This window comes from Muscardinus avellanarius (genome assembly GCF_963383645.1).
Source record: "Muscardinus avellanarius genome assembly, chromosome: 8".
NCBI classification, from domain to species: Eukaryota; Metazoa; Chordata; class Mammalia; order Rodentia; family Gliridae; genus Muscardinus; species Muscardinus avellanarius.
In genome coordinates this window covers 10048724-10067825 of record NC_137794.1, presented here as the reverse complement: position 1 = coordinate 10067825, position 19102 = coordinate 10048724, and the positions used below count along the sequence as shown (strand labels likewise).

Genomic DNA, 19102 nt, shown 5'->3' with positions numbered 1-19102 from the left:
AATTAAAAAGAGAGTTGGATTTGAAAGTGTCCTCCCACTTTCTGAGATCAGGCTTTACATACTGTTTGCGTAACATGCCCTTTGTGCCTAAGAGCATAGATTGACCATTTTCCCAATTCATAAACCCCCACTGAAATGATATCTGATGTCTGTCTTGGCCTGTTTTTGGCTTCTACAATAAAACAACACAGACTAGGTATCTTATTTACAATAGAAATTTCTCTCTCACTGTGAAAGAGACTGGGAAGTGCGGATGGAGGCCCCCGCAGAGTCAGCGTTGTTGAGGGCTGGCCTCCGCTCTCGGAGGACAACTTCTCACATGTGTTGGGCCACCTGTTGTTTCAGAAGCAGGACTGGGCAGGCAGGGAGTCCATCCTGCAGGAACATGGAAACTGGCTGGCTAGTGTGTGCGCTCCAGCTGGGAGTCACCTGTGGCACACTGGCTTTTTGTTTGAGTATGTAAACTGGCTAGAGAAAACCGAGTGCTCTTTGAACTTTGCTTCAGAATCAGAGCCGTGGTGGCCCAGGTCCCTGTCCACTCTGGATCCTTGGGCTCCAGTGTTGGAAAGGTTGTGGAATGCTCCTAAAGGACCCTGATGTTCACGCTGCAACACTGCTTTTTCTGCTCATTCTTTTTTTTTTTCTTCTTTTTTTTTCTTGGCACTGGGGATCGAACCAGGGGCATTCTGCCTTTGAGCAATACCCTCTGCCCCTTTTATCCTTAATTTTGAAACATGGTCTTGCTAAGTTGCTGAAGGTCTCTCTAAATTTCTGAGTCTGGCCTTGAACCTGTGATCCTCTTGACTTAGCCTCCCAAGTGCTGGGATTATAGGCATGTGCCATCATTCCTGGCTCATATAGCAAGTCCTTTGGGGTTTGAGCGCATGGCCTGGAACCACGGGCGATGAAGTGGTCTTTGAAGGAAGCTGGCTTCTGTCTGGGTTGGCATGTTTTGATGGCTACTGTGGTTTGTCTCTGACATGTCTCAGGTCTGTCCCTGCTGAAGGAAGAGAAGAAGGATCTGGACTGGTCCAGGTGACAGCGCAGAGACTACAGAGGACCAGTCCACCTGTGGGAGGCCGCTTTCGCATCCAACTCTCCAACACTGTGATTCCTGGTAAAGGGGAAGCTGGGGGTGCCACACTTCCCATTCACACACTTAGCGACATTCCCAGGCAAACGGCACCCTGCGAGGGTGTCAGATAGGGTGACAGTCTTAAAGCCTGTCTGGAAATGGCAATGTTTTCCAGTGTCTGGAAATGGCTTTCTTAAAATGAACTCTTTCCAGCATCTGGAAAGGGCTTCTAAAAATGAACTGTCTGGAAAGGGGGTTTACTGTTTATACAATTTCAACTTTTTAATTTTGTAGATGTGAAAATTAATTGGATTGGCTTCTTAGAGCTGCCATAATTATTATCAATGTGGAGACTTAGAAGTGTAGAAATTTGTCTTTGCCGATTCTGGAGTCCAGAAGCACCAAATCAAGTTGTTGTGGGCTGCATTCCCTCTAATGGGCTCTAGGGAGGGTCTTTTTCTTTTTCCTTTGGTTTCCGGTAGATGCTGGTGTGGCTGGGCTGGGTCTCCACTAGACCAAATACTGTCCGTGGCCACTCCAGTTCTTCCTTCATGCTATAAAAACCTTCTCTTTCTTTTATAATGATACATGGAATTACATTTAGGGTCTACATGGAGAATCGAGGCCAAACTTTTCTTCTCAAGACCCATAATGTAACCATGTCTTTGGCCATAAAAGATAATATTCTTTCACCTCATGAGGTGCCATTCATCTCTCCTGGGGCCTAGGACATTGCATGTGTCTTGGGGCCACCAGTCAGCCAGCCACACTGAGACAAATGTGAAGGTCTTCCGAGTAAGTAGTTGGCATCAGGGTCTGGATGCGAACCTGGGTATTTGAGTCTTAGATGCGTCTTCTTTTCTGCAGTTTCCTGGACCAGGGCCCATGGTAGAGGTGCCCTTCAGAGTTAGACTCAATGCTTAATGGTGACACCATGTGCTACTGGGGATTTTAGTGGTCATAACAAATGTGTAAAGAGGTTGCAGATGCAATCAGAACTCTGTGTGTGTGTGTGTGTGTGTGTGTGTGTGTGTGTGTGTGTGTGTGTTGGTTCTAGGATTGAACCCAGGTGCATTCTACTTCTAAGCTTTCAATTCCCTTTTTATTTATTTTTTATTTTTTATCTTTTAAATTTTTTTGTGGTTCTGGGGGTGGAACCTAGGGGCTTTCTACCTCCGAGCTACTTCCCCGGCCCTATTTTTACTCTTTATTTTGAAACAGGGTCTCACTGAGTTGCAAGAGGCCTCACTAAGTAGCTGAGGCTGTCTACGAACTAGAGTCCTCCTGTCTTAGCCTCCCAAGTGCTGAGATTACAAGTGTGTGCCACTACACCTGGATCATTTTTTCTTGTGAAAAACAGGGTCTCATTAAGTTCCTGAGATTGGCCTTGAACCTTCAATCCTCCTGCCTCAGCCTCCCACGTATTGGCATTATTGGCATGTACCATCATGCCTGGCTAGCACAGTTTTTTAATCTCCAAGAAATATGCGCTTTTAAAAAAGGACAACAATAGCTGGCATGGTGGTGCACGCTTTTAATCCCCAGGCTTGGGAGGCGGAGACAGGAGGATCGCGCAGGTTTGAAGCCAGCCGTGCTGGCTTAAGAGACTCTGTTTCCAAATAAAAAGTATAAAATAGGTCTGGGAGTGTAGCCTGGAGGTAGAAGAGTTTCCAGGAACCCCAGTACCACAATAATAATAATAATAATAATAATAATAATAATAATAATAAACAAGAATTAGAAGTGATAGCAAGATGTTCCTTATCTAATAGAAACCTGGAAAACCAGGAGGGAGGCTCTGGGGGAACTCAAGAGAGGCTGTCTAAAAATTGGTGCATAGTCTACACGTCCTTTTCCCTTCCAAGCAGACCCTTGGCTTTCAAAGGAACTTTCTGGGTGGGAGAAACAGAGTTTTTATAGTTATTTTTCACTAAATAGGGCAACTTAGGAAAAGCCCGAAGCCCCTTGGTTATGGGGGTCTGACACCTGGCCAAGTGCCCGCAGTGCCCGGTCTCTCTGAAGCCATCACTGCATTATGCTTCTTTCATCTGAAAACGAGAGAGATCATCTGCAGAGACTTTTCTGCTACCACATTCTAGTGCCGATGTTTCTCACGCCACTGCCTACAGAACAGCTGAGGGAAGTCAGCCTTCGCCTGGCATTTTAAAATAGTAATGGGTCCGAAATTTTAAGTCTAGGAAAAAATGTTTATTAGATATTGAGACATTTGTTTGCATTGTAGAAATGCACTGGTGTTTTATTAACCCTTAAGGGCAGTGTGGGATTCAGGAGGGAAGCTCTTGGCTAGGCAGATGGCAACCTGGTTTTTACACAGGGTTGGCAAGCTTTGGGTTATCACCAAGTGTCATCAAGTAGGCATTGGGGCACTCGACTAACCCACCTCACAGGGCTGTTGGGAGCAGCTAATGAAATGGAAACTTTGGGTAAAGCACGAAGCAGGGTTCAAACACAGAGTGTTGTTATTTCTCTGTGGAGACGTGGAATGGGGAAGCAGGTGGTTGGGCTTAAAGGAAATTCTACTAGAGAGACCAAACTTAAGTGCCAACATTCCTCAGCTGGGTTGGCTAAGATTTTACGGGTCTCAGCTGCTGTATGCCTCCCCCACTCCCTGTGAAAAGTGGCCAACTTTTCTCTGTTCTCAGGGCCAGCTAAGTTTTTCCAAGGAAAACCTAATATTTAATTAGACTTTCAGCCATTACAAAGGTGTCTGGACCTTATGTTTCGAGTTGACAGTAGAGATTGTTTTGTCTGACCTACTGAGTTCTCTGCATGCCGTGTGATATGATCCTGATGGATGGTATTATGATGTAAAACATGGGCATCTCCTTGTATTTGCCTTGGGGGAAAAATAGATTGGCTAGGGCTGAAGGTTCTTTTGAAGCTATATTTGGACCTTCAAGTTTTCTTGCAAATTAAGTAGACATCCTGGTTTCTAATCTCTATTATGCTTGATGATGAGACCCTGCAAGATGGATTAATTAATGTCTTGTGTCTTCTAAAACCACCCCTTACAGATGTTCCTGTGCACATTTCTGCTGATCACCTTCGCAGACTCTTACAAGATAATGCTGATGATGTCACATCGCGGTACCTCAATGTCAGTGACTTCACAGTGCAGGAGGATCTAAACTCTTGCTATGAACATGCATGGACCCTTTCCTGGTCCACCCAGATTGGAGATTTGCCCAACTTTATCAGGGTATGTGTAGTATTGCTTTAGGTGGTATAGATTTAGTGCACTGGGGAAATTTTGCAAAAAAGAAAGAATTATATGAATAAAAACTCATGGATTATTAATTGTGTTAGACTGTTAAAGTAAAGAATTCAGTGATCCTTTTATTCTGAAAGAAAGATTTCAACGTTGATTTGGCATCTCACATTCCTGATAAAGCACTTCAAACTTAGTTTCTCTTTTCCTGACTCTGTGTAGAAGATGTTGGTCATTGTCCACTACACGGTTATTTCACATCTGTTATTGGATAATTTAAGCAGATGTGATTGACTTAGACTATCATGGAGGCAGATGGCAGAGCAGAAGGAAGTTTGGAAAAGGATTTGCTGTCTTTGGATAATGATGAAACCAGATGCTCTTGCATATTTAGGACTTTTAAAAATAACCTAATGATCATCTAGCATTTGGTTATTATAAAATGAAGCCCAAGATGAAATTTAACCCCAGTTATATGGGCTTATGGGTCATCCGATTTTCAAACAAAATACTGGGAAGAAGAAGAAGACAGTGTTCCTATATCAAAGTACTGTTTTCTTACATGTTATTTTAACATTTTGGATTGTAAACATATAACAGAGAAGCAAAATTTCACAGAACCTAGAAGACTGGTTCATTGTGTCTTGTTTGAGGCCTCGATTTCCAAATAAATATCCGTCTCATCTACTGGAGCTCTCATTGGCCATTAGTGACTATTAGGTTTCTAGATTTCGATTTGTTGTCACTCAATTTCACTTTGTAGCTCCCTGACTATCTCAAACAGAATGTGAAAAGAAGAAAAAAATAAGCCCTCTTATTAGTTGTTTTAAGCAAGAATAGAGGGCCGGGTGTGATGGCACACACTTGTAATCCCAGCATTTGGGAAGCTGAGACAGGAGGATTGCGGTTCTTGGACAGCCTCAGCTACTTAGTGAGGCCCTTTGCAACTCAGTGTTTCTAAATATAGATAAAAAATAGGGCCGGGGGCGGGGGTGTAGCTCGGAGGTAGAATGCCCCTGGGTTCCACCCCCAATACCACATACAAAAAAAGCAAGAATAGATTTCTTTTCCATGACAAAACTTACTGGAAATGTACCCATCACAGGTATCTGATCAAAATCTTACTGGAAAGAATCCTTCTGCAACCACTCGTGTGGTATATGATGGGGGAGTTTTTCTCGGACCTGTGTTTGGAGACATGTTGGCTACTGCCAACCAGCACAGTCAGGTGAGAGTAGATGTGCCCCAAGGATAAGCAGAAGTTCAAGGCTGGCACAGCCCCTCGCCGGTTTGCATGCGGGCAATCCACTGAGCTCCTAGGGGTCATTTTTGCAATTGGTAGAATAGAGGCAAATGTGGTTGTTCTCTCCCTACTTACATAGGGTATGCAAAGTGCTATGAAAATACAAATGTTTTATAAACACAATATCTTATTGTAATTCTTGATGTTTTTATTATGATTCAGAGATAGAGAACTGCTATAGCTAAATAAGATTTATGATACCACATGGTGGTATTGGAAAGTAAATGAGCTAAGTCAACTTCTTTTCTTGTTAAGTGTCCTTTTCTTTCTTTCTAATCTACCCACATACTTGTTTTAAGTAATCGTCTCTTAACTTCAGAAATCTTTAAAGTACAGCCAGGTGTGTAATCCCAGCATTTGGGAGGCTGAGAGTGGAGGATCTCGGTTTGCGGACAGCCTCAGCTACTTAGTGACGCCTTCCACAACTTAGTGAGAACCTGTTTCAAAAATAAAGAATAAAAAATAGGGCTGGGGTGTACCTCAGAGATAGAAAGCCCCTGGGTTCCATTCCCAGTATAGAAAAAAAAAAGATATATTTAAAGTACAAAAACTATAAGGAAGGCTGGTTTGGTTTAATCCCGGTTCTTGGGAAGCTGAGACAGAAAAACTGTAGATTTGGGGCCAGCCTCAGCAACTTAGAGAAGCTCTCAGCAATTTAGTGAGATCCCGTTTCAAATAAAAAGTAAAATAGGATGGGAGTGTAGCTCAGAGGCAAAATGCCCCTGGGTTTAATCCCTGGCAGCAAAATAACAACAACAAACCAAAAACCCTATAAGGATTTATATGACCAACACTTGGGTACCCAAACTGAGAACTGACGGTTCATTGCCAACATTCTGATATATTTATTTGTCTTTATAAAAATACAAAGCATTGTTGATAAAATTACAGTGTTTATTATCCATGCCATTCAGAAACTTCTTCCCCTCACATGGAAATACATAAATATATGTGTATGCTTAACCCATTTTTGTACGCAGAGTATGAACTGAGCCATATCTTTTCCAAATTCTCCTCTTCCGAGCATTATTTGAGATAGCTCTAATTCCATTGCAAGGGAAATACACATCTTCTTTTATTAGGGACCTGCCATTCTCAGACAAAGAAGGACCTAAACCAAATGTCCAAATTACCTTGAGTCTTTAGTTATAGATTTCTGTAGTAAAGATAGAAAGAAGGTGTTTACTTCAATGTTCTTTACTTGCAAAAAAAAAAAAAAGGAATTTTCACATGAAAATATAGTGGTGAGAAGTCTTTGTGCAGTTGACATTTATGAAAGTTACTTCTCTGTGATAGTAAATTTACTGAACATTCAACTTACTCATCTGTGTGTGGTGGCACGTGCCTTTAACTGTAGCTGCTTAGGAGACTGAGGCAGGAGGATCAGCACTTGAGCCCAGGAGTTTGTGGTTGCTTGGGAATCGCACTGAGCCCCATCTAAAAATATTTAGGGTATTTAACTGTACAGACAGATTTCAGATTTCTTCAGCCATTTTAAGAGAGCTTACCATGTTTTGTGTCATTCGTTATAATTTTAGGTTTATATACTGGGAAAATAGGAGAAATGGGAGAATCATCCGCATGCTCTAAGTTGGGTAATATTCACAAGTGCTTTATGACTAAGCTGGCGCACATAAAATACGTACATTTGTTTTTAATATTTTGCTCTTTTTAGGTGGTTGTGCGAGTGAACGACATACCAGCTCATTGCACTGGTTCCTGTTCTTACCGATACCTCCAAGGGTCCACTCCCCAGGTGTACTCTGCATGGTATTTTCTTGGTATGACTTGTGACTTGGCACTGAGATGATTTTGTTAGAGGCCATGTGTTATGGTCAGGTATAGATGCCCCTGAAGGGCACATATTTTAATGTTCGGAGTTGATGCATTTAAGTCATGAGGGTTGTAATCTCATCACGGGATACAGGGGCTGGTGACCTAGGCAGGGGGTGTGGCTAGAGGGCGGGTCCTTGGGGGCGTGGCCTTAGGGACCGCCCTTTTGTCTCTGAATCCCTTGCTGGCGTGCGCTCTCTTGCTTTCAGCCTCTATGATGTGAGAGCAGAGCCCATGCTCTCTCCCTCTCTCTGCTGCCTGCTCTAATGCCTTGAGCTCCACACACTGGCCGACCTAGACTGGACCCAAAAAATCCATGTGTCTGGTGATGCGTGGGTGAAAGACACATCAGTTCATTAAGTGAAGGTCAAGTAATACAGAGAAAAGTACATTTTTTTTTTTTTTGGTCATCAATAGGGAGATGAGGGCTTTTTTGATGGCTTAAAGTTTTGTTTCCTTTTTTCCTTATTTTGAAATATTCTTTACTTTGATTTTTTTTTAAGTAAGCAGTGACTTCTCAATTTTAGTGTGAGGAAATTTAAGCTGGAGTCTGTGTACTATGATAATAGGTAATAAATGCATCTGTCTAAACCCTTGAGTCATATTCAACTTCCTGAATTTTGGGATGGGGGAGTGGAAGGGATACACATTAGAAGTTAAAGTGAGATCGTTTAGCTGGGCGTGGTGGCACACGCTTGTCATCCCCACGCTTGGGAGGCTGAGACAGGAGGATCACGCAGGTTTGAAGCCAGCCTCAGCTGGATTAAGAGATCCTGTTTCCAAATAAAATATAAAATAGGTCTGAGAGTGTAGCCTGCAGGTAGAAGGCCCCTGGGTTCCATCCCTAGTACCACCCCCCCCCAAAAAAAAAGTGAGATCGTTTAAATGGAGTTATATCACTGAGAGGTGATTTCGTTTTTTACATTTCTTTTCTCTTTTTAGATGGTGATATCAACTTACAGGTTTATATTACTGGAACTGGTTTCTCTGGCGATTCCCAGTCTTTACAGGTTATGGTGAACAGAACAAGTTGCAAAGTTATTTTCTCAAACCAGACAAATGTGATCTGTCAGACAGACCTGCTACCAGTTGGAGCGCATGGGATCTCACTGTTGGTGAGACCGTCTGGTTTTGCCGTCAACGGCAGTGGAGAAGGCCTCTTCCTATACGTGGAACCCAGGCTGGACGCTGTGGAGCCTTCCAGAGCTGCAGAGATTGGTAATCTGGGCAGGGCCTCCTAATGCCCCAACCCTCTGAAGCTAATGTTCTTCCTGGTGTGGTGTAATAAATTCCACAAACTCTATGATTGATAGCTTTTTGTCTTCTAAACATTTCTTCTAATGAGCAACAGCCCTTTGAGCCCGTGAGTGGACTCACTGGCCACATAACCTATAGTTGGGCCAGTGGTATCAGGAATGGACCTGTCAGTGAATCACTAGGTCTATTAGCCTAGTGGTAACATCATGGGACTGGGAATCAGGGCCTGTGCCTGGACTTTTGTCCTATCTCAAAGCAGATGTGTGTCTGTAGAAGTTGCCTGTACTTCCACAGGACTTAGTTTCTTATTAATGGTGAAGATAACAGCACTATTATTTATTGAGTGCCTTTTCTAATCATACATTATAAATGCTCACAACTGCCCCAAACATGGAATTATTGTCCGCATTTTTCAGATGAGATGATGCTGGTTTAAAAAAGAAAAGTGACTTGCTCAGGGCTTTCGTGCGGAAGGAGATGGAGTTAGAGTGCAGAGCAGAACACTTGGGTGCCAAGGCTCCTGCTGCTTTTATGAACTATGCTGTCTTGAAAAATGGCCTCGTGTGCTTCTTTGATAGGCTCCTCAGCTTTGTGAGAGATGAAATAAAATAGTTGGGGGATCTCCTTTACATTAGAAACATTTAGCCAGGAATGGTAGTGCACACTTATAATCCCTCCTGTGTCTCTTGGCCGAAACAGGAGGATTGCAGGTTCAAGGTTAGCCTCAGCAATTTAGGGTGACCCTCAGCAGTCTAGTGGGGTCCTGTATCAAAATGGAAAGGGGTTAAGGATATAGCTTAGAGGTAGAAACCCTTGGATTCAATCCCCAGAACCTTCCTTCTCTCCTGCCCCCAAAACGTAATAGGGAAAAATTATTTGACAAATAGCAAATACAGGCCTTGCCACACACTCACACACTGGGAGCTTTGTGCAGGATTGATATTTCACAAATGTGCGTTGGCATGTACACTTGACATGCACAAAGCAGGTGTAGATCCCGAGGGCAGTGGGTTGTGACAACGTCAGCCCCATGGATTGGGTCTTAGTTCCATGGAAAACCAGGGACCTCGCCATGTCTTGCTGCTTTCTGGGGAGCACTAGCTGTTCAACATAGCCCAGCCGATTGCAAGATTTTCAGGAGCATGCATTCTTGTTTGCTGATGTATGAATATTGGAGCATAAACCACCTCTCCTTCATGCTTTGAATTTTTGTCATTGTTCTCATGGCCCAAGGCCTGAACCTTAGAACAGATTTTAAGGCATTCGGGCCACAAACTCATTGATCAGAGGAGTGGCATCTTCTTGGGTGCTTAGAGTGAATCACAGTCTTCTCTCCCCCCCCCCCACACGCACACGCACACACGCACACACACACGAGGGTGCCTTGTACAACAGAGCCACTAACTGTCTCAGTTTGCCTGAGACTGATAGGGTTCCCAAGATGCGTGACATTTCAAAACTAGGATGCAGAACTCTGAGTGGTAAACATCAGTCCCAGGAAAATCAGAAGGATCTGGTTATTGGCCCAGGTATGCAGTACAGACAATAGTTAAAGGTGATTTAGCTGAGTGTGGTGGCGCACGCTTGTAATCCCAGCATTCCGGAGGCCTAGACAGAAGGATCGTGGTGGTTTGCAGGCAGCCTTAGCTACTTAGTGAGGCCCTCTGCAACTTAATGAGACCCTGTTCCAAAATATAGAAGAAAAATAGGGCTGGGGATATAGGTCAGAGGTAAAATGCCCCTGGGTTCTATCCCTAGTACAAAAAAAAAAAATAGATAAAGGTGAGATTTGCAGATCGGGGATAGTCATATATCAGAAAGTAGAAAACTCTGAGAAGATAGACTGCCAGGTGGCTGCAAATATGCTTGCATGAAGGCTGCGGGGAAGGGAGGGAGGAGGGAGAGGCTGTAGCTACTGCCTCCTTGTTACTATATTTACAGGTTTTCTGTTAATCCTGTTAACCCTGTCAGCTATGTAGCGTCAACCAGCGTTAACCACTTACTCAACAGTAGCTGTGCATCCTGTACAGAGTCCTGTGCTGCCGGCTATAGACCTCGAGACTTAACGTGTGGTCCCGGAGCAGCAGCATCTGAGTCACTTGGGGACTTGTTAGCATATAGAGTCTCAGTCTCCATCCCAGACCTCCCGAATCAATCTGAATTTTAATAGGATCCTCGGATGGGATCTATGAATAGTACTCTTTGAGAAATACTACAGGGAGGAATTTAGAGGGAACGAGGCCGAAACTTTTCATCAAAGAATTTGCAGGAAAGCCTAGTATGTAATGAATGTATATTGTGATCCATAATATTAAAAATCATCACTTCCTTATATGCAGAAGCACCATCAAAAAGCTTTTAAAGAGTAATCTCGGCTTGGCCCACGTAGTCCCTTGGTCCTACATTTTGCTAAGATAGAATTGCCTTCTCCTTATGCACGCACTCTTGGAGGCACTTCAGCTTTCAAACAGAAATGGAAAACTCTAACCACTTCTCCAACGCCCAATGGTCGCCATCAACAATAATCATGATAGCAGCTCTTGATTGCTCATAGGCGCTAGGCAATATTAATGCCGGGAATACAGGAAACACCAACAAAGGCTCTGCCCTCTGGGAGGTGACGGTAAGTGTGGAGGGGAAAATCAAGACGGGAAAGGGAACGCAGAGCGATGGGGGGACTGTCGCCATCAAATGGTAGTTGGCTTTGGAGGAATGACGTGGACGGCATTGGAGACGCTGGTGGAGTGAAGGCGTGAGTCCCGGGGAGATTCTGGGAAAGAGAAGGCAGAAAATGCATTGAATGACCATCCTGAGTCGGAAGTGCCTGGAGGATCCGAGGAGCCCTAGGGACTATGAAAGGATGCTACCTTTTATTCTGCAGGAGGTAGGGGCCACTGGAGACCGTCAGTGAAGTGCATGATCTGCTAAGGCTGCCGGGTGAGGCAAAGATGAGCCAGCAAGGCCAGTTAGGGGGCTTCTTCATCATCCAGGACAGAAAATGTTGGCCGAGCCTAGGGCCATGCCTCTTAGAATCAGATAGACCTGCCCTGTTTATCTTTTCACTTCAATTCTTTTTTTTTTTTAACTTAAAACTTGAGATTTAACTTTCATGCTATAAAATTCATCTCTTAAAAGTATACCGTTCAGTGGCTTTTAGTATATTCACAAAATTTTATGCTTCATTGCTGTCTAATCTAAGAACATGATCATTATCTCCCAAATAAACCTTGTACTCACTTGGAGTAATTCACTACCCCTCCCTCTTCCCAGTGCCTGGAAACCACGGATTTATTTTCTGTCTCAATGAATTTGCCTGTTCTGGATATTTTAGGGAAATGAAATTATGCAATATATGGTGTGTGTGTGTGTGTGTGTGTGTGTGTGTGTGTGTGTGTCCGGCTTCTCTTAGCATAATGTTTTTAAAGTTTGTCAAAGTTATACCATGTATCACCGGGCGTGGTGGCGCACGCTTGTAATCCCCACGCTTGGGAGGTGGAGACAGGAGGATCGCGCAGGTTCGAAGCCAGCTGCGCTGGCTTAAGAGACCCTGTTTCCAAATAAAAATATAAAATAGGTCTGAGAGTGTAGCCTGGAAGTAGAAGGGCTTCCAGGAACCCCAGTACCACCAAAAAAAAAAAAAAAATACTGTACCATGTATCAGTATTAAATATGGCTAAATAATATTCCGTTGTGTGGATATACCGTATTTTTTTACCCATTTCTCTCACTATGCGCATTTAGATTGTTTCCACTTTTTTACTATTATGAATAATATTGCCATTAATACTTTTGTACAAGGATTTATATGAATATATGTTTTCAGTTCTTTGGGGTATATATTGAGGAATGCAATTCCCAGTCTTACGGCAACTTGGTTTAACTTCTTCTTAACTTCTTTGGGGCCTGACAAACTGTTTCCAAAGTGACCGCAGGATCATACTTCCCATTAGTAGAAATGAAATTATGCAATATATGGTGTGTGTGTGTGTGTGTGTGTGTGTGTGTGTGTCCGGCTTCTCTTAGCATAATGTTTTTAAAGTTTGTCAAAGTTATACCATGTATCACCGGGCGTGGTGGCGCACGCTTGTAATCCCCACGCTTGGGAGGTGGAGACAGGAGGATCGCGCAGGTTCGAAGCCAGCTGCGCTTGCTTAAGAGACCCTGTTTCCAAATAAAAATATAAAATAGGTCTGAGAGTGTAGCCTGGAAGTAGAAGGGCTTCCAGGAACCCCAGTACCACCAAAAAAAAAAAAAAATACTGTACCATGTATCAGTATTAAATATGGCTAAATAATATTCCGTTGTGTGGATATACCGTATTTTTTTACCCATTTCTCTCACTATGCGCATTTAGATTGTTTCCACTTTTTTACTATTATGAATAATATTGCCATTAATACTTTTGTACAAGGATTTATATGAATATATGTTTTCAGTTCTTTGGGGTATATATTGAGGAATGCAATTCCCAGTCTTACGGCAACTTGGTTTAACTTCTTCTTAACTTCTTTGGGGCCTGACAAACTGTTTCCAAAGTGACCGCAGGATCATACTTCCCATTAGTAGAAGAGGGTTACAACATCTCCACAGCCTCACCACATTTGTGATTTACTGATTTTGCTCTTTTTTTATTTTATAATAGCAATCTTAATTTCATCGCTGTTTTGATTTGCATTTTTCTAATGACCAATGAAACATTGTTTTATGTACTTATTAGCCATTTGTAGATATTCTGTAAAAAAATGCCTACTTGAATCCTTTTTTAATTCTTTCTTTTTTTTTTTTTTTTGGTGGTACTGGGGTTCCTGGAAGCCCTTCTACCTCCGGGCTATGCTCCCAGGCCTATTTTATACTTACTTAGTTTTGGAAACAGGGTCTCTTAAGCCAGAGCGGCTGGCTTCGAGCCTGCGCGATCCTCCCGTCTCTGCCTCCCAAGCGTGTGGATTACAAGTGTGCGCCACCATGCCCGGCAGCTTTATCAGTTCTACAGCTTAAATCATTTTCATTTTATTGTTGAGTTTCATTTTCTTAATATCTTCTAGATACTAATCTCTTATCAGGTATATGATTTAGATGTATTTTTTCCTAGTCGCTGGGGTGCTTTTTCACTTTTTAAATAGTGTTATTTGAAACTAGGCATAGTGGTGCCTGCCTGTATCTCCATGTCAGGAAGCTGAGGCAGGAGAATTACGATCTTGAGGCTGATCCTAAAAGATTTTGCTAAGTAGTGGAGTGCTACTGAGTTTGATCCCCAGCACCACATACACAAAAGAACACTGTGGTTTGAGAAGTAAAAATTTTTAATTATATTCAAGTTCAATTTACATTTATTGCTGTTTCCCCTGTTTTTGGTGTCAGATCTAAGAAATCATTGCTTAATCCAATGGCTATATATTTTTCGTCTTTATGTAATAAAATGTACCTTTCCTTAGGTTTTCAAAATCTTAAATTATATTAAATTTAAAATTCTGCCATGTTCGCCGGGCGTGGTGACGTCCAACATGTAATCCCCGCGCTTGGGAGGCGGGGACAGGAGGATTGAAACCAGCCACACTGGCTTAAGAGACCCTGTTTCCAAATTTAAAAAAAAAGTATAAAATAGGTCCAGTAGTGTAGCCCGGAGGTAGAAGGGTTTCCAGGAACCCCAGTACCACCTCCCCAAAAAAAATTCTGCCATGTTCTTTTTGAGAGGTTTTGTGCTTTTTTTTTTTTTTTTTTTTTTGATGGTACTAGGTAGGGATGGAACCTTTTTTGGTGGTACTGGGGATGGAACCCTTCTACTTCCAGGCTACACTCCCAGACCTATTTTATATTTTTTATTTGGAAACAGGGTCTCTTAAGCCAGCGAGGCTGGCTTCGAGCCTGTGCCTCTACCTCTGAACTACACCCCTGCCCTTTTTATTTTTTGTTTTGGAACAAGTGCTGGCTAGATTGCTGAGGTACCCACTATGTTGCTGAGGCTGTCCTCAAATCTGAGACCCTCCTGTCTCAGCCTCCCAAGTATTGAGATTACAGGTATGCACCACCATGCCTGGCTATTCTTGTTTATTTTTTTATTGAACTTTGCTGAACTAGCTTGTCTAATTTATGTAAAAATCCCATTTGTATTTTAATATAGTCACATTGATCACTGTTGTTTAATTTAGATTATAATATTCACTTCCTACCCATTTACTTTAGTTTTCTTACCCAAGCTTTAATTTATCTATTAAGTTCTTCAGCCACATTTCAAAGTTGTCTTTACAATTTTTCATCTTCTTAAATTTTCCGTGGCACGTTCGTTTCGCAATGTCTCTTTTATGTTGCATCTCTTTTTTTTCTATTTTAGTCTTTAAAGGTCAGCGGTCATCTTGCTCTGACTTTTCAGGGCAAGTTACACATTTAACTGCAGAGTATTATTATACCCATTCATATTGTCCCCGGGAGTTTTCTTCGGGCTGGGTGGGTCCCCCTTCCTTCCTCCAGCATGTCTCTTGTCCCCACAACACTACCCACTCTCAGGGGGTGTCTCTTTGGCGGCCTTCACTGCTCTCTTGAATTACTTTCTGGGGAAATGGAGACCAGAATAACTTTCAACATGAGTACCAACTGGGCCTTCTGTTCATCGGCTGGCTCTTCCACATGGGAAGGTGCAATATCTCTCTTCTTAGCAGCGAGCAGCTGGAGGTTTGTGTGGTTACTTTTCAGTGGCTGGTAGAGAAATCCTGGTGGCAGTGGGTGGCGGCGTCGGTCACGTCTATACCAGCGGGGTGACTAGAACTCAGTGTGTGTGGCATCAAATCGCACAGTTGGAATGGTTAACGCCGTCATTTAAAGATGAGGACGGTGAGAACCGGTGAGCTCGGGAGCCATGCTACCAATGACCTGCTTTTGGTGGCGGAACCTTCTGTGATCCTGACTCTGGGCCCATCGCTCTTTTGACCATGATGCGCTCTTGTACTGGGTTTCTCAGGAAAATAATAAGCTTTGTAGGATTGGCAGGAATGATATTTCAGAATCTAGGGCAGAAAGGCTTTTCAGAGCCTGGCTGCTTTTTTGACTCCTGGCAACAGTGCATCCTTATGTTTTATTCTTAAAGGTCTTTAGGATGCCTTACCACTTCTTTCTGCCCTCTGGTCACTATTTCTCTATGTATGATAATTCATATTTTTCAATGCAGTCTTTCTCTGCAGTTTGAACATTGCCTTGTGTTTTGACTAAAGAGTTTCATATTTTAATTTCATTTTATCTCTCTTGTGGGTAATTAATTTTTGTCTGCCTGTATGACTGTGGATCATATTTGAAAATGCTGTTTTTGTTACAGGAGGGCTCTGGGCCACCATCCGAGGCTCTAATTTGGAAGGTGTTAGCCTGGTGCTGTTTGGAGCTCAGTCTTGTGACATCAATTTCACCACAAGCAATTCTCAAAAAATTCAATGCAAAGTTCCACCCAGGGTAAGTAGAGTCCTTTGGAATTTTTTTTTTTTTGTCTCTGGGTGGACAACCATTATTCACATAATATATAATTTCAGCCTAAAACTTCTTAAAATTAAATAAAACAAATTTTTCATCGTGCTTATATTTTGACCTGAAAGAGGGAAAACAACCCCGTTGATGAGGCTTGTAATTAACATCAGCTAGTTTGTTTAAAAGATAAGAATGAAGTCAGTCCAAGTCCACACTTTCAGTGAGTATTGGTACCACAGAATAAATCAATTTATCTAGTGCACATTTTGATGGTGGTTTGCATAACCAGTATGTCTTACAATCTTTCTTTCTAAAGCTAATGACAATTTAGTTTTGATTAGCAATCTTGTTTCCTGGTACAGACGTGAATGGTTGGGGTGAGCCTCGGCTCAGGAACTCAGGATCTGCAGGGTCTTTGGCTAAGGTGATGAAAATTAAGTAACCTTTCACAGTAATTTTATATGGACTTCTTATGTTCCCTAAAATAAAAGCGAAGTTGGATTTTTTAAATTGATTTTTCAGAGGGAAGATGGATACATCGTGAATGTGACTTTGATCAGAGGGGAACATTCCATGGTTCTTCCCAGAGCATTTACGTATGTCTCTTCTTTGAATCCCGTGATTACATCTCTGAGCAGAAGCAGAAGCAGCATAGCAGGTAAAATACATAATATAATGTGATTTTTTAAAATTTTTATAGCATTGACCCTATGAAAAAGTAAACAACGGCCTCTGAATTGTATCTTGTTTTAGTTGGATTTTTCTTGCCAGGAAGGAAAAATATTTCTAACTTAGCTGCCACTGAATTAATCTTTTTATATATGTTTTTCCCTCTGTAAAATTGGGACCATTTCCATTCTAAAAATGAGGTGAGAATTCAAAGGTTATAATTCAACTGATATTTATTGAGTACCTAGTAGCACTATTAATAGCATACACATATAATAGACCTTAATTTAACATTAACCACTAGTTGGTATGACTAATAACCTAAAGAAAGCAATTAAGATGTCTAAGATGCTACTTTTGGTAAGTGATAGAACTGAGATTTGAATACAGACCTTTTTTTTTTTTTTTTTTGGTGGTAATAGGGGTGGAAGCCAGAGGCTTTCTACCTCCAGGCTATACTCCCAGACCTTTTTTATATTTTATTTGGAAACAGGGTCTCACTAAGTTGTTGAAAGCCTCACTAAGTGGCTGAGGCTGGCTTCGAACCTGTGCGATCCGCCTGTCTCAGCATCCCAAGCATTACAAGCGTGCACCACCACGCCCGGCTTGAATACAGACCTTTTGAAAATCTCAAGCACATAGACACTTATAGGTAAGTACCATTTAGGTAATAGGTTGTATTGTGGTGGGCTGTGTGTGTGTGTGTGTGTGTGTGTGTGTGTGTGTGTGTGTCACTGGGGATGGAACCCAGGAGCATTCTAGCTCTGAGCTACATCCTTACCCCTATTTTAATTTTTTTTTTTTTTTTTTGCAAATGGCAGGATTTCCTTATTTTTATTTGTTTCCTTTTTTTTTTTAAATTGGTGCACTGTATTCATACATCATAGTGGGATACAAACTTTTGTAGACATACATGCACACATCGCCCAGTCAGCCCCCACCTGATCCCCACCCCATTCTCTCCCCATCCCTCCCTCCCATGCTTGGCTTAGTGGTTGACATCTAGTATTATAGCAATTTATCCAAAATTAAAAATGATAATCTCACATAACAGTTTCATTTGTCTGATACCAAGCTTTTGATGACTTAAAGATAACATTTCAATATTTCTTTTTACTTTCTTTCTCACCAGAGAATATTTTTTTTCTAATTTTTTAGGTGAAACTATCATATATTTATATATTTATTTTTCAGAAAAAAATCTATCCTAATATGGAATATGGACTCTAGATTCCCAAAACGATCTTGAAAAAGAACAAAGCTAGAAGATATATATTTTCTGATTTCAAACCATATAAAGCTACAATAATTGAAACAATGTAGTACTATTCTAAAGGCAGATATATAAACCATTGGAGTTAAATAAAAGCCTAGAGCTAAATTCTTCCCTATATTGTCAAGTTATTTTTGACAAGGTTTCCACGAACATTTGGTGGTGGAAAAAAATAATCTTTTAACTAAATATTGTTGAAAAATAATAATTACATGGAAAAGAATAAAATTGGACCCTTACCTAATCCCATATACAAATATTAACTCAAAATAGATAAAAGACCTAAATATAAATCTTAAGACTATAAACTTTTAGGAGAAAATCTGGGTCATAAAACCTCACAACATTGAAATTGGCAGTGATTTCTTGGATATGATTTCAATGGCACAGGCAACAGAAGAGTATAAAAACTCCCTAAAAAATATTGTATATCCAAAGACAATGAAAACAAAGTTAACAGTTACTAATAGAATGGGATAAAATATTTCACAAATGCTATATCTGAAGGTATATTAATATTCCAACTAGAAATCCTAAAAATTAACAACAATAAAGGCAAACAATACCCTTTAGAGATAGGTAAAAGACTAACATAAATAATGAATCTCCACAGATAACCAATCTTAGTTGTCTGTTGGATGGAAAATCTTGTTTCTCTAGTTCTGGAGTGTGTTACCTATTTCTTCTTTGTAATTAATCTCTTTGAATATTTTCTCTAGTGCTGGTTTTGAAGACATAAATTCCTTCAGTTTCTGTTTGTCATGGAAGCTTCTTATTTCTCCATCTAATTTGATAGAAAGTTTTGCTGGGTAGGAAATTTTTGGCTGGAAGTTGTTTTCTTTCAGAATTGGGAATATGTTACTCCAAGCCCTTCTGGCTCTCATAACTTGGTTTGGGAAGTCTGGAGTGATTCTAATTGGTTTGCCTCTGAATGTCACTTGGCCCTTTGTTTTTGTTGCCTTTAAGATTCTCTGCTTGGCTTCCACATTGGTCATTTTGACAATTATGTGGCGTGGG

The 19102-nt window shown here is 41.4% G+C and overlaps 1 protein-coding gene across 1 annotated transcript in view; it reads left to right on the top strand.

Moving 5' to 3' along the window:
• Positions 1-19102, top strand: part of PKHD1 (PKHD1 ciliary IPT domain containing fibrocystin/polyductin) — a gene marked incomplete at both ends in the record, with an annotated part of 452539 nt that overhangs the window by 54439 nt on the left and 378998 nt on the right. The window contains 7 exons of the mRNA XM_080700604.1: positions 990-1117; positions 4111-4295; positions 5410-5532; positions 7283-7388; positions 8383-8658; positions 16001-16131; positions 16666-16801. Of these exons, the coding sequence (XP_080556730.1) occupies positions 990-1117; positions 4111-4295; positions 5410-5532; positions 7283-7388; positions 8383-8658; positions 16001-16131; positions 16666-16801 (1085 nt within the window). The remainder of the gene's footprint in view (positions 1-989; positions 1118-4110; positions 4296-5409; positions 5533-7282; positions 7389-8382; positions 8659-16000; positions 16132-16665; positions 16802-19102) is intronic.